A 13,729-nucleotide genomic window follows, 5' to 3' on the forward strand; every position below is an offset into this window, starting at 1 on the left:
TAGGCACCCAGTTGGCTCCTACCAAACTGCCAGAATCACTGGATACAGCCTACAGAGAGGCTGAATCTATATAAGGCCACTGTTACAACACTGGAAGAGATAGCTACTTTGCCAAATTCATATAAATAAACATAGTCAAAACAAAATGAAAAGACAGAAAAGTATCTCTCAAATGAAGGAACAGGATAAACCTCCAGAAAGACACCCTAAGGAAATGGAAATAAGTTATTTGCCTGATGAAGTTTTCAAAGAAGTGGTCATAAGGATGCTCACAAACTTGAGAGTGGAATAGAGGAACTGAGGAAGAACTTTAACAAAGAGTCAGAAAGTATAATAATGACCCAACAAGCATACCTGAAGAATATAGTAACAGAAATGCAAAACACAGCAGGAACCAACAGTAGATTACCTAATGGAGAGGAACGGATCAGTGACCTAGAAGACATTAGTGGAAATCAACCAAACAGGATAGCAGAAACAAAAAGGAATAAAAAAACAACAAGGATGGCTTAAGAGACTTCTGGGATAGCGCCAATCACTCAAACATTTGCATTATAGGGGTCCCAGAAGGAGAAAGAGTGAAAGAAAGAAAAACTGTTGAGAGACATAATGGCTGAAAACTTTCCTCACCGGGAAAGAAAATAGACATCCAGGACCATGAAGCACAGAGAGAGTTCCAAACTCAATAAACAAAGAAACTCACACCAAGACAGGTTATGGTTAAAATGGCAAAAGTTCAAGACAGAGTCAGTATCGAAAGGAACAGGTAAACAACAAGTTACATATATAAAAGCAAACCCCATAAGGTTATCAGATGATTTCTCAGTAGCAACTTGACAGGCCAGAAGGGAGCAGCAGGACATTGTTAAAGTGCTGAAAGAAAGGCACCTATAACCATTTACCCATCAAGGTTAACATTCAGAACTGAAGGAGAGAGGTAGAGAGTTTCCAGAACAAACAAAACTAAAGGAGTTCCTCACCATTAAAATTTCAGGACCAGATGGCTTCACAGGTGATTTCTATCAAACATTCAAAGAAGAATTAATATCTGTGTTGAACTCTTTCAAAAAAATTGAAGAGGAAGGAACACTTCCAAACTCATTCTACAAATCCAGCATTACCATGATGCCAAAAACAAAGACATTACAAATAAAAAAGTACAGGCCAATGTCGTTGCTGAACATAGATGCAAAGATTCTCAACAAAATATTAACGAGATTCAATCATATTGAAAGGATTATACACCATGACCAAGTGGGTTCATCCAAGGATGTAAGGATGATTCAATATCTGTAAATAAATTAAGTGATGAATCATATTTTTTTTTTTTTTTTTTTTTTATCCTCACCCGAGGACATTTTTCCATTTTTTGTACAGACAGAGTGGGAGGGAGAGAGAGGAAGAGAGAGAGAGGGAAACATCGATGTGAAAGGGACACATCGAGTGGCTGCCACCCGCACGACCAACCAGGGCCGGGGACAAACTGCAACCAAGGTACATGCCCTTAGCGGGAACCGAACCCGGGTCTCTCCAGACCGCAGGCCGACGCTCTAACCGCTGAGCCAAACTGGCCAGGGCGTGATGAATCATATTAACAAAATAAAGCAAAGAAACCAAATGATCATCTTAATAGATGAAGAAAAAGCCTTTGATATAATTCAGCATCCTTTTATGATAAAAACTCTCAACATAGTGGGTATAGAAGGAAAATATCTCAACATAAGAAAGGCGAATTCACAGCTAATGCCAATACTCAATGGTGAAAAGCCAGAAGCTTTTCCTCTGAGGTCAGGAACAAGACAGGGATGCCCACTATTACCACTTCTATTCAACACTACTGGACATTCTAGCCATAGCAATCAGACAACAAAGAAATAAAAGGCATCCAAATGGGAAAGGAAGAATTGTAAAAGTCTCATCATATGCAGATGACATGATATTATATATAGAAAAACCTAAAGACTCTACTGAAAATGTATTAAAACTAATAAATTCAAGTTGCAGGGCACAGATTCAATATACAGAAATCTGTTGCATTTCTACTCACCAATAACAAACGACCAGAAGGAGAAATCAAGAAAACAATGCCATTTGCAATTGCGTCAAAAGTATAAAATACCTAGGAATAAATTTAACCAAAGATGTGGAAGACCAGTACTCTCAAAACTGTAAGACATTGCCCTGGCCGGTTTGGCTCAGCAGTTGGAGCGCCAGCCTGCGGACCAGAGAGTCCTGGGTTCAGTTCCCGCTAGGGGCACGTACCAAAAACAAAACAAAACTATAAGACATTGAGGAAAGAAACCGAAGATACAAATAAGTGGAAGGATATACTTTGCTCATGGACTGGAAGGATTAATATTGTTAAAATGTCCTTACTACCTAAAGCGATATATAGAATTCATGCAATCCCTGTGGGATTCTTCTCAGAACTACAACTAATCCTAACTTTATATGGAACCACAAAAGACCTTGAATAGCCAGAGAAATCTTGAGAAAGAACAAAGTAGAAGGTATCATGCTCCCTGATACAGTAAAACAGCATGGTACTGTCATAAAAACAGATACATGGGTCAATGGAATAGAGAGCCCAGAAATAAAACTTACCATATATGGTCAATTAATATATGACAAGGGAGGCAAGGGTACAGATAGTCTCTTCAGTAAATGTTGAGAAAAATGAACAGATACATGCAAAAACAAAAACAAAAAGATACTGCTCCACTTTCTTACACCATATACAAAAATAAATTTAAATGCATTAAAGACTTTAAGTGTAAGATCTGAGACCATAAAACTCTTAGAAGAAAACGTAAACAGTAAACCCTTTGGCTCTTTGTAATATCCTTTTGGATATGTCTTGTCAGGCACAGGAAACAAGATAAAACACACAAGTAGCACACTGTATCAAACTAAAAAGATTTTGCATAGCAAAGGAAACCATCAACAAAATGAAAACACAACCTACTGATTAGGAGAAGATATTTGAAAATGATACACCTGATAAGGGGTTAATACCCAAAGTATATAAGGAACTCATGTCATGCAGCTTAACACCAAAAAAATCCCATTAAAAATGAGTGGAGGACCGCCCTGGCCAGTTTGGCTCAGCGGTTAGAGTGTCGGCCTGCAGTCCAGAGAGACCCAGGTTCGGTTCCTGCTAAGGGCGCATGCCTCGGTTGCAGTTTGTGCCCGGTCCTGGTTGGTCATGCAGGTGCAGCCACTCTGTCCCTTTCACGTCGATGTTTCTCTCTCTCTCTCTCCCACTCTATCTGAACAAAAAATGTCCTCAGGTGAGGATAAAAAAAAAGTGGAGGACCTGAATAGACATTTCTCGAAAGAGGATATACAGATATCCAGTAGACATGAAAAGATGCGTAACATCACTAATCCTCAGGGAAATACAAATTAAAACCACAGTGAGATATCGCCTCATACTTGTCAGAATAGCTATCATAGCAAACAAACGTTGGCAAGGAAGTGGAGAAAAGGGAACTCGTGCACTGTAGAGGGGAGTGCAGACTGGTGCAGCCACTATGGGAGACGGTGTGTGTGACAGTTCGGTTGGTGACGCGGGTTTGTGAAAGAATTCACAACAGTGAGAAGGGGGAGACAAAGGGAGAAAGGTGATGCTTTCCCCGTGACAGGAACAGTACCCATGCATTGACTGGCAAGACAAGGGCAGGGAAGAGAACGTTGTCCTTTATTGGGGGCTTTAGGGAGTAAAGGGCAGTTGGGACAGGGAGATCGTGTTGAAGCTGCGTAGATACCGGGGTTTGCCTTGAGAAGTTGCAGTTTGTTCTCCAGGAGAAAGTTCAGCAGATGCACCAGGAGGTGTTCTTATTGTATCTTCTCTAGTCTGTAAAATATGCTTTGGAGTAAAGAGAGTTACAGAGAGTGTGAAAAGGGGGAGTCTCGTCTGAAGGAGTTACAAGGAGTTCGGAAAGGGAGACTTGTTTGAAGGAGTGGGGGAAGGGAACTTTCTATTAGAGACTTCAGTGGGAGTTATCCTTGAGGGTTAAAAACGGCAGGGAAGGGGACTGGCGGAAAGCACAGCCCTTATTTATTGTTTGAGTAGAAAGGTGGTTGAATTTAGAGATGCCAGCAGTCTCAGCATTTAATTACCAGGTGCTTCTCATAAATTGTGGAAAAATCGTAACAAAAAAGAAAGGCTTATTTTCTGTCCTTCCAGTATGTAGATTCCTCAAAAAATTAAAAACAGTTGGTGTAATATCCAGTAATCCACTTCCTGGTATTTGTCCAAAAGCAAAATCACTAATTCAAAAAGGTTTATTTACCCTATGTTTGCTGCTGCAGCATGACTAGTAATCACCACGATAGGGAAGCAACCTAGTGACCTTCAGTAGACAGCTAGATCCAGATGTGCTACCTATACCCAGTGGACTACCACTCAGCCATAAAGAACAAAATCTTTCCATTTGCAACAACATAAATGGACCTAGAGTATCGGGCCTAAATGAAATGTCAGATAGAAAAAGACAAATAAATATATTCCACTTATATGTGTAATCTAAAAACAAATGAATAAACTAAACCAAACAGACCTATAGTATAGAGAGCAAGCTGATAGATGCGAAAGGGAAGGTGGTGGGTGGGGTGATGGGAATAAAAATAAAATTTTAAAAATGTATCAGTTTTCCTACTTCATTAGAATTCCCAAACATTGGTTTAGGAGGGCAGCTTCTTGTGGAGCAAGGGGCAAGAGGGCTACAGGTGAGTACGTGTGCTGGGAAAGGAAGGCCACAGTCCTGGGACAGTGAAGGGCTCCAACCACGCGGAGTCATTTTCCTTAGTGAGACAAGGCAGAAGGTGCCATCACCAGATGCACTTTAGATTAAGGGTTAGAAATCACGGAGGGGACATTAGCAACAGCAGACTAGATTTCTGTGTGTATAAAGAAAGGCAAATGGTTTACTTTTTTAGACATTCTTAGTGTACAAGAAACAGATTTTTAAACAAGGAGGCATTAATGGTGTGTGTGTACTTTCCTTTCAGATGATAATTTACTGTGACGTTAAAGAATTCAAGGTTGCGGTGAATGGTGTACACAGCCTGGAGTACAAACACAGATTTCAGGAGCTGACCAGTATTGACATGCTGGAAATTGACGGAGACATACACCTGCTGGAAGTAAGGAGCTGGTAGTGACGAGACTGCTGCAAAAACTGAAATACAGAGTGGCTCACGCGACACTGGCCTTGTTAAAATTCATCTCACGACTTCCTGCTTATATATATTGTTAAAATGAGCTAATGCAACATTAGTCCTACTGGGTGTTCAGTCCTTGTCATGCAGTGTGGCTTTGTCTAGCACAGGAGGAAATTGGAGGCAACAGCAGCTTATCCATTATTAAGGCCTTTTTCCTCTCTCCCTGGCCTGGCCTCTTGTTCCTAACCCACTGCACAGTCAGCAAGTACTTGTGAGTGCCCGCTCTAACACAGTAGCTAACACGCATCGAGCACTTACCTTTGCCAGTGCCTGAGCTGGAGATGTGTGTACAGTGGTGCCCAAAACCATGTTCCCTTCGCTCTTCTGTGCTGTGCCTTTGTGCCACTGTTTCTTCAGGTTGGTATACCCTCGCCAGGGACTTGGAATTAGCTATTAAATCACCTAAAGATGTTAACTTACAGAAGACACTACTCCTGCCCCCAGTGACCTCGTTCTTAAGGAGCCTTGTATGCTATCCCCATAGCTGAGAAGGTGATACATCTGGCAGTTTCCTTTAGCATACTAAATATCTAGCTCTACTAGTTGTAAGCATTACCAAATAATTAACACTATGAAATTGGACACAGCACAAAGATTAAGGCAACAAAGACAAGTGAAACCAAATGGTGTTGAAATTAACTTGATGTCATTCACAAGACTTCTGTACCAGTAAGTGGTTATTTTAGATTATGTATTGAGAGTGAGTCAGAGGTCTGCACGTACCTCTAGAGAGAGCTTAAGGTAGACGCTTGAGGAATTCAATTAGAAAATGTTTATGGATAACAAAGCCAAGTCGAGAGTTGACTTAATCATTATTTATAAAATAGGCCCTATCAGAAAGTAAAATATACCAAAGTAGAGAGAGGCAGCATAAGCACCTGTTGGCTGTCCACGTGCAAAGCAACTCTGCCTCTCTGCTTTCCTCAAGATTAGTCCATCATTAGACTGAGATCAAAACACTGTTCCACTTGAAGTGATTAAAATCAAACCTGTATCAGCAAGTTAAATTGTTGCATTTCTGTAATTTTTTCTGTTCTCTTTGAAGTGAGTTGGCAGAAGTTCTTTGCAGAATTCTTACAGGTCAGATCTCGTTACAGAAAATTTCAAAGGCTTGAGAGTGGGGAGGTAAAAAGCTCTATCAGCCAGATTGTTTTATCCTGTTAGCTTGCTGGGGTGGATTCTGTCAGGATTTAGGAGTATTTCATAATCGATGTTGGTTATTTTGTACCCATACACTGAAAAGAATACTATTACCAATATATATGTATGTATATGTATATACAAAGTACTCAGTGTAGAAACTTCTAGCACTTCTTTCCCACCCTCTTATGTTAATTTATTATGCTGAGTCTTGCCAAGCTCAAAACACTGGCTGCGGGCAGGGGTGTGGGGGGCAGTGTTTGGGAGAGTTATAGAAGGCGGGAAGACTCTAAAACCCCCCAGGGTTATTTTTTTTTCTCCCTAAAAGACTGCGTGACAGATTTTTCTCTTAAGTCCTAAAAATAGTTCATTTTCATTTCTGTTTTACATGGAGGGTTGTAAAACAAAAGGCTGATTCTTTGATAGAATAAATACAAAATCTTAGGATGTTTTTGAAGTGAAGCTGTTAGCATTAATGAGTGAATCGCATTTCTTACAGAGAAATATGCAAAACCTTCTGCTGTTTGTCACAACTCGGCACTGAGTTTATTCACGAGACAAAGGCTTTCAAACTCAACAGGAACATTTTATGGGGCTGCTCTTAGATGCCTTAAATTTTAAAAAGGCAAAAAAGTAAATAACTAGTTTTTCTTTTTACTCCTCACCTGAGGACATTTTTGCATTTATCTTCAGATGGGGCAGGAGGGAGAGAGGGATGAAGAGAGAGAAACATCAGTGTGAGACATGTCACGTGGTTGCCACCCACACAACCCCAACGGGGCCAGGGACGAACTGTAACTGAGCTACATGCCCTTAGCAGGAACTGAACCTGGGACTCTCTGGTCTGCGGGCCGACACTCCAAACGCTGAGTCAAACTGGCCAGGGCATAAATAACTGTTAAATAAAGGCAGAATTAATTTAAACTGAACCCTCACTTTACAGTGTCACTGTAAAGAGATCAGAGAGTTTCAAAGCTTTGAAAAAAATCTGATTCTTTTCTCATGCAATTTTTGGTCAATCAATCACCAATGGAAAAGCATCATTTCTAATCCTGGAGGGGCTCCTTCATGCCCCCTAGTGTTCCTGGGCCCTTCCTATTTGTAGGCTCTGTCAGGTGTGGGCTGTTTTATAAACAGCCTAATGCCTCCACTCTACCCCATTCCCCCAAAAGATAAAAGGATAAAGGAGACAATCATTGTCCCGAGTAAAAAATACATTCCAGAACTACTGCCCTCTATGGGCACACAAAAAAATTAAGGCTAAAGTATTATCTACCAAAAACGAAAAGTAAAAATCCAAATGGCTTTACAGTCAAAAGCATTGTTGAATAACTCCTTTTCTTGAAGTAAAGAAAATGTAATACTTTGAAAGAAATCTCTGACATGGATGCCACATGCCGAAGACATTCTTTTACAGAAGTTAAGGCTTTATAGTCTAAGTGAGGTGTTAGCTTTGAGTGCTAAGATTAAACTCGTCTGTAATAATACCACCAGTCAGGAACGACTGCAATAAACATTGAAACAACACAGCCGTCTGTATCAATCGACCACGTATCCTTTACTCTTTACAGCCGTCTGTATCAATCGACCACGTATCCTTTACTCTTTGCAGTTCTGTACAGATGGCAGGAGGGGCTGAAGGGATGCACAAACCACCAGGTAGGAATTTTGTCAAGTCCACATAGGTGTTAAGGCACCAAAAATAACATGGCCCCAAACACCCAAAAATAAAAATATAAAACATAAATCCAAACTCTGAACAGAGTATGAAACATCAAAAACCCAAAGTCTTAGAAGTAGCTCTGCAGCGGCTCTCCCAGTACAGCTTCCAGCTGCTGAACAGTCTTCTGGCACTGATGTTCTACTTCTTCACACTCATCTGGAAAATCCAAGTTACAATGAGTCAGTCTCCCTGCCTCGGCCACCACTGGCCCAGCCACACACGGCTCCATCTCTGCGAGCAGTCAGGTCCCTGGGGACCCCCGCGTTCCTCCAGGTGGCCTTCGCCCCTCTTCCAGTTGTCTCAGACTTGTACGCAGAGTAACACAGCCCACAACAGAGGTACCCAAGTGAAAATGCCAAATTCCTGGCGATGCCACATTCCGGGACAACAGAAACAAAGCTGAATGTGCTTTGTTTAGATGAGCAGTGAATCGCAAACATGGAAGTGTCAGCCTACTCACCTCCACCGCCCTGCTTAACAGTAAGAACTACGGTCATTTCTCAGGCTGCATGTGGCACAGCGCTCACTGTGCCCTATGTCCCCACTGCACACACTCGACTTCCACCCCAGCTCCAGCTGTCACTCACTTTGTTAGTTTATCAAATTAATCACCTTAAAGCCTCTAGTTCTTTCCTTTATAAACTAGGTAATGGATGTACTGGTTTTGAGGATAGAGATCATCTATGCACAGCATCGAGGACGTGCTGGTCACTGTTAGCAGGAAGCTGCCCTATGCAGCCTTAATGCCCCTAGACACTGAGATCTCCATCTGCAGACCAAAATGGTCCCGTGTGAGGTAAAGGGAAAATTAAGTCATTTCCTAATATATTCCCTCCACCCTACTCAAAATAGGAATTCAGCCTCCTGTGTTCGCAGTCTGAGCCAAGGGCTAATCACATTGTAACCCAAATGTGCATTATCATTGAGCACATTTTCACGGAATTGTACTATAATTATTCCCTAATAATGTGGGAATTACCTTCCATCAATTCAGCTAAGAAAGGAATGGATTCTGGTAGCAAGACGATATAATTCTCCTTTAGCATTTCAGCCAGTGCTAACACGGTAATGAGGGCAGCAAATCGAACCTGAAGGGAACGAGGTCAAGGTGGGTAAAACCAGTACTGGTTTATTTTATCTTAAAATCTAATTTGAGACAAGCTCTTACCTTCTTAAACTAAATGTGACTTAACATGAGTTTATTTCACGTTATGTCCACTCAACTTTCACCTCAGGATGCAGTTTACTGAACAGTTTGGGACCTGGTTGTCATACAGGCAACCCGAACTGGGCCCCAGCAATGCAGGCCTTGAAGGCGAATGTCTTTTTATAACATTTTCCTTTAAAAACAAATGCAATGCCATATGCAATGCCATATGCAAACTCAAATGTGTCATCAACTTGACTGCACTGGAGTGCACCAGCTCGCCTGGCTGACCGGTGAGGCCAACCTGGCAGGACAGTGTCCCCAGCCACCTCAGGGAGGACCCTGCCACAGTGCCCTGACTATGGTCACCACTGGTGAGGGGCCTGGTCACCATGCTGCCATCTCGGCAGAGTGAAAACACACATATCACACTGGTTGTGGAATTCAAGTCTAGGTGTTTCTCACATGACTTGTCTGTGACAAGAAATGCAAAAAGCTGTTCCGTTGTGTTAGTGATCACAGAAACTGTGCTAGTCCTCGCTCTGGTTTTGGACAATTTAAAGAATATTTGGATATAGCAAAGCGAGTTATTTAAAATAATATCTAACTACCTATGTTCAATCAGAATTTTCTTGATACTGTACAATCAAAACAATAACTTTATTACAACTTTCTAAGAACCGACAATTAAAATTTGAAATTCATCAAAATAGCATCATTGTTCTCATTATTTCCTAATAATAAATATCACAAACTTCAACTAATCTATTGCTAAAATTCTGTTTTGGTCTGATTTCTCCACTAAGGTTCTAGTAAGATAATTAGTTTGAAAAATGGTGATTCAGTGTGGCTCTGACACTCGGGTGTGGGACTTGAACCTCTGCTGGTCCTCCCTGGTGTCAGAGGGTGTCAGCAGCCACCATCTACTTTCATTATTCCATGGAACCCTAAGCCTGAGATCTCCCACTCGGCATGTCTGTGGACAAACCCAAAGCATGTGTCTCCTGGAGCACACACGGGTGCTGAAAAAGCACAAGGAACCACTTCACGTCTCTTCAAGACTTAAAAAGAATTTGAGTGCTTGTGTCACACACACATGGGTGGGGGCAGACAGGCGGACAACTATTATTTTTAAATAACTTAGAAATAAAACCCAAAACTCAGCTACAAATTTCTGTCCACCACAGCCCGACCCCTGGTCCTAGAAGACGAGCAGCCATGTTTGTCCCACTAGTCACCACGGTCACACATCATGACCGCGTCCCAGCTGTTTGGGCTACATGGAAGACGCACACAGTGCCGGTCACCACAGCTCCTGACCTTGGGCGAGGAGTCTCTCGTCTTCAGCAGAATCTGGTAGTTCAGTGGTTTCCAAAGAGAGTCATCGGCCATGGCCACTGAGAACTGAGCAATGCACGGAATCAGGTGCTTCGTTACCCGCTCCTGGAACGTCTCCTCCCCTCCGAGCCTGTTCTCCAGCTATCGAGATGAGAAAAGGACTTTGAGCAACAGGCCTCATACCCAGTATATAAGTAATGTTCTGTCATGACCTGAGCAGGCTCAAACACCAGGTACTCGACTAATATTGTCTGTAGGAAAGTGTCCACCTTCTGGAACGCGCACAGACCCTCAGCCCACGGCACCCCGCCCCCTCCCGCGGAACACACACAGCTGTTCTTGCACAGGGCAGCCTTGCCTCAAACATTCTCAATGAAACCGGTTTTAAAAAATTAAAAATTTAGCCCTGCCGGTTTTGCTCAGTGGGTAGAGCGTCGGCCTGCGGACCAAAGAGTCCCGGGTTCGATTCTGACCAAGGACACGTAGCTCGGTTGCGATTAGTCCCGGCCCCAGTCGGTGTCATGCGGGTGGCAACCAATCAATGTCTCTCTCACATCGATGTTTCCCTCCCTCCCTCCCACTCTGTCTGAAAAAAATGTAAAAATATCCTCGAGTGAGGATTAAAAAAAAAAATTAAAAATTTAACCATTAGACATTATATTGTGTCTTTCACTTGAAAAATTCAAAAGTAAAACTCAATAAACACTACTAAGAAGATTAAGTTAAATCCACTAAAATGAGAAATCAATTTTGAAATAAAAATTTTGTCAAAACCTGTAGGGAAATAAAAATTCCAGCAAACTCATTTCAGTAGGTATGAGACCTGCAGCAACGTGAGGCTCCCTCCTCTGACAGATGGTCTTACTGGGTTACCTGGTCCACGAGGGGCATCATCAGGGCTTCTGCTCTCTCTTTACTTAAGAAATGCTGGGTGTCAAAAAGGAAGATTTTATATAAACAGTTCAAAATAAACTGTAAGAGCAAGCAGCACTTTTCAGGGTCATTTTCTGTGTCAAAAAATGCTTCATCTGTAAGATGGGGGAGAGGAAAGATGAAAAGTTCACAATGTCACCTCCAATGTTCAGTACAAATCACTATGAAGAGAACTACAATCAGAAGGGTCTTTTTCTTTTTTTGGTACGTGCTCCTAGCTGCTAGGGCCTAGTGGGAACCGAACCTGGGACACTCTGGTCTGCAGGCCGATGCTCCAACCGCTGAGCCAAACCGGCCAGGGCCAGAGGGCATTTCCACAACGATTTAGAAATCGAGCTTAGGATGAGGTGGAACACAAGGTGGATGGTCTCGGGGAAGTGACTCCTCCTTTCAAAGTTAGGAGTCTCAGATGTTGAGAGACTTGGTTTGGTAAGTTAAGTGACCAGTGTCAAGGGAGTTGCTTACTAGCATCACTTAAGCAATCTTGGTTTTAATGTTTTAAAGGTATGTGCAATGACTCGGAGTAAAGCCCACTGTATTCTTTCTCCCAGTGAGTCAATTAATTCATGCCCTGTTTTCATTACGCTCAAACAAACACTTTGGGGCCTGGCAACCGACTGCACCCTCCTTTTAGCATACTTTCCGGGCCTTGTGTTAAGGCCCACAGAGCAAGGTGTCCACGGAACTGGAGTCAGCTACCAACCTGTCTTGGAGATGTTCACTTGGTTCAAGGTGTCAGCGAAAGGCTTCACTAAGTGGCCAGCAAACAGAGTGAAAAGCCCTTTCAGTTTCCCAGCAACGCAATCCGCCAGGTTGTAAAACGTCAACAGTCTGTCCTTTGGGGCATCCTCTGTCTTAGCCCAATCAAACAACTAAAAAGATAAAGTAATAAGAGTCTCTTCTACACACCTTGTTACTTACATAAGTACAGGGGCGACGGTGAAGAAGAAAGCTCACCTTGAAAAACAAGGGTCTGAAGGTGACTTCAGAAAGTTTCACCACCATAGCCACTAGACAGTCAATAATATAATTTTCTGTTTTTCCAACTTCTTCCAGATCATCCTGAAAACAAAGCTGATTTATTAGGCAGAATTCTGACATAGCTCTACGTAATTTTGGCAAGCAGAACAGTCACTAGCTGGTTTTCTCTGGCTCTTAGCGGTAAGTTTAGGATGTGGGGGAGTTGCAACAAGCTGACCTCAGGGTGCTGTGCTCTGAAGTCCAGGGCCTCCAAGAAAAATGCAGTGAGCTGAGACTGATGGGAGGTGAGCTCTTCCTTCTTCATGACCCTGATGTGCTCTTGCAAGATGCTCATAAATGGACCCATGTGATTCTACAATAACAGGAGAGGGATTTCCCGAGTTCATGAGTGAGAGTGACAATTTCAGCACCACACCTTCTTTCCCCAAAGTCTCATCCCCGACGTCCTCTCACCTCCCAGTGCTTCTGGATCTGCTTGTATGTTTTGTTGATGGCCGGTAGCAGGACGCGGGGTGACAGAGTGGTGGCCAGTGTCTTTTTAAGAGACGTGAGACGGACAATAGCCTGGGAGGCTGAACCCATTTCATTGGTGATTTTCTCCAAATGAATCACCTATAGAAATATAAAACAGTGACCAAGGCCTCCCCAGGTACTTAGTGAGAACATCTACACACGCACAGCAAGTCAGACGGTGCAAGAGGCCCAAATGCTAGTGGCTGGACAGAGCCCAGGACACGGCAGCTCACAGAGAACTCTTCTCAACCTGTCACCCGGGGAATAGCCGGGGAGTTCCCTTTTCACTGGATGCAACGTTTGACGTATTTGTACGTCCCGCTCGGTTAACAGGTTAAAGCCAACCCTGAACATCTGTAGACGAAAATGGACAGATGCCTCTTTCCTAACTGGGAGTCGGGGATGTGGGTCAGTGGCACGGGGGGACAGAGCATTCAGACTTATGTTTTCAGAGGACAGGAATCCAGCGACCATGAGAACCTGAGCTCCTCTTGCTGACAAGTCTGGAAAGTTCCTGAGGTGCAGAGGTCCCTGCTACAAATTCCAAGTGCTGACAGGAGCGTATGTGGATCACTGAAGTCATTTGCATCAAGGCTCCTGACCTTATGCATGACAGACATCAACAGAGCAGAAGGGCCATTCTCAGGCGTTTCCAGATGGAAACACCCTTGCCCACTGTGTTTGCAAGTAACCTCTGTACTGCGATTCAGGAGACCCTCCAACATCAG

The 13,729-nt window shown here is 42.9% G+C and overlaps 2 protein-coding genes across 7 annotated transcripts in view; one reads left to right on the top strand and one right to left on the bottom strand.

Annotated features, from left to right (window-relative positions):
- LGALS8 (galectin 8) overlaps positions 1 to 9,165 on the top strand; it is a 39,283-nt gene extending 30,118 nt beyond the window's left edge. For 2 of the 5 annotated variants that reach the window (XM_036277670.1, XM_036277673.1), the window contains 2 exons: positions 5,014 to 5,148; positions 7,979 to 8,026. In XM_036277670.1, the coding sequence (XP_036133563.1) occupies positions 5,014 to 5,148; positions 7,979 to 8,005 (162 nt within the window). In that variant the 3' untranslated portion in view covers positions 8,006 to 8,026. Of the gene's footprint in view, positions 1 to 5,013; positions 6,412 to 7,978; positions 8,027 to 9,132 lie in introns of those variants that run through there. The other 3 variants (XM_036277671.1, XM_036277672.1, XM_036277674.1) reach the window with 3 other exon arrangements.
- Positions 7,959 to 13,729, bottom strand: part of HEATR1 (HEAT repeat containing 1) — a 48,843-nt gene continuing 43,072 nt past the window's right edge. For both annotated transcript variants that reach the window (XM_036277668.1, XM_036277669.1), the window contains 8 exons: positions 12,942 to 13,100; positions 12,706 to 12,840; positions 12,465 to 12,569; positions 12,211 to 12,379; positions 11,448 to 11,602; positions 10,557 to 10,715; positions 9,069 to 9,177; positions 7,959 to 8,245 (listed from right to left, as the gene is read on the bottom strand). In XM_036277668.1, coding sequence (XP_036133561.1) covers positions 8,157 to 8,245; positions 9,069 to 9,177; positions 10,557 to 10,715; positions 11,448 to 11,602; positions 12,211 to 12,379; positions 12,465 to 12,569; positions 12,706 to 12,840; positions 12,942 to 13,100 — 1,080 coding nt within the window. In that variant the 3' untranslated portion in view covers positions 7,959 to 8,156. The remainder of the gene's footprint in view (positions 8,246 to 9,068; positions 9,178 to 10,556; positions 10,716 to 11,447; positions 11,603 to 12,210; positions 12,380 to 12,464; positions 12,570 to 12,705; positions 12,841 to 12,941; positions 13,101 to 13,729) is intronic.

This window comes from Molossus molossus, unplaced genomic scaffold (genome assembly GCF_014108415.1).
Source record: "Molossus molossus isolate mMolMol1 unplaced genomic scaffold, mMolMol1.p scaffold_m16_p_23, whole genome shotgun sequence".
Lineage (NCBI taxonomy): Eukaryota > Metazoa > Chordata > Mammalia > Chiroptera > Molossidae > Molossus > Molossus molossus.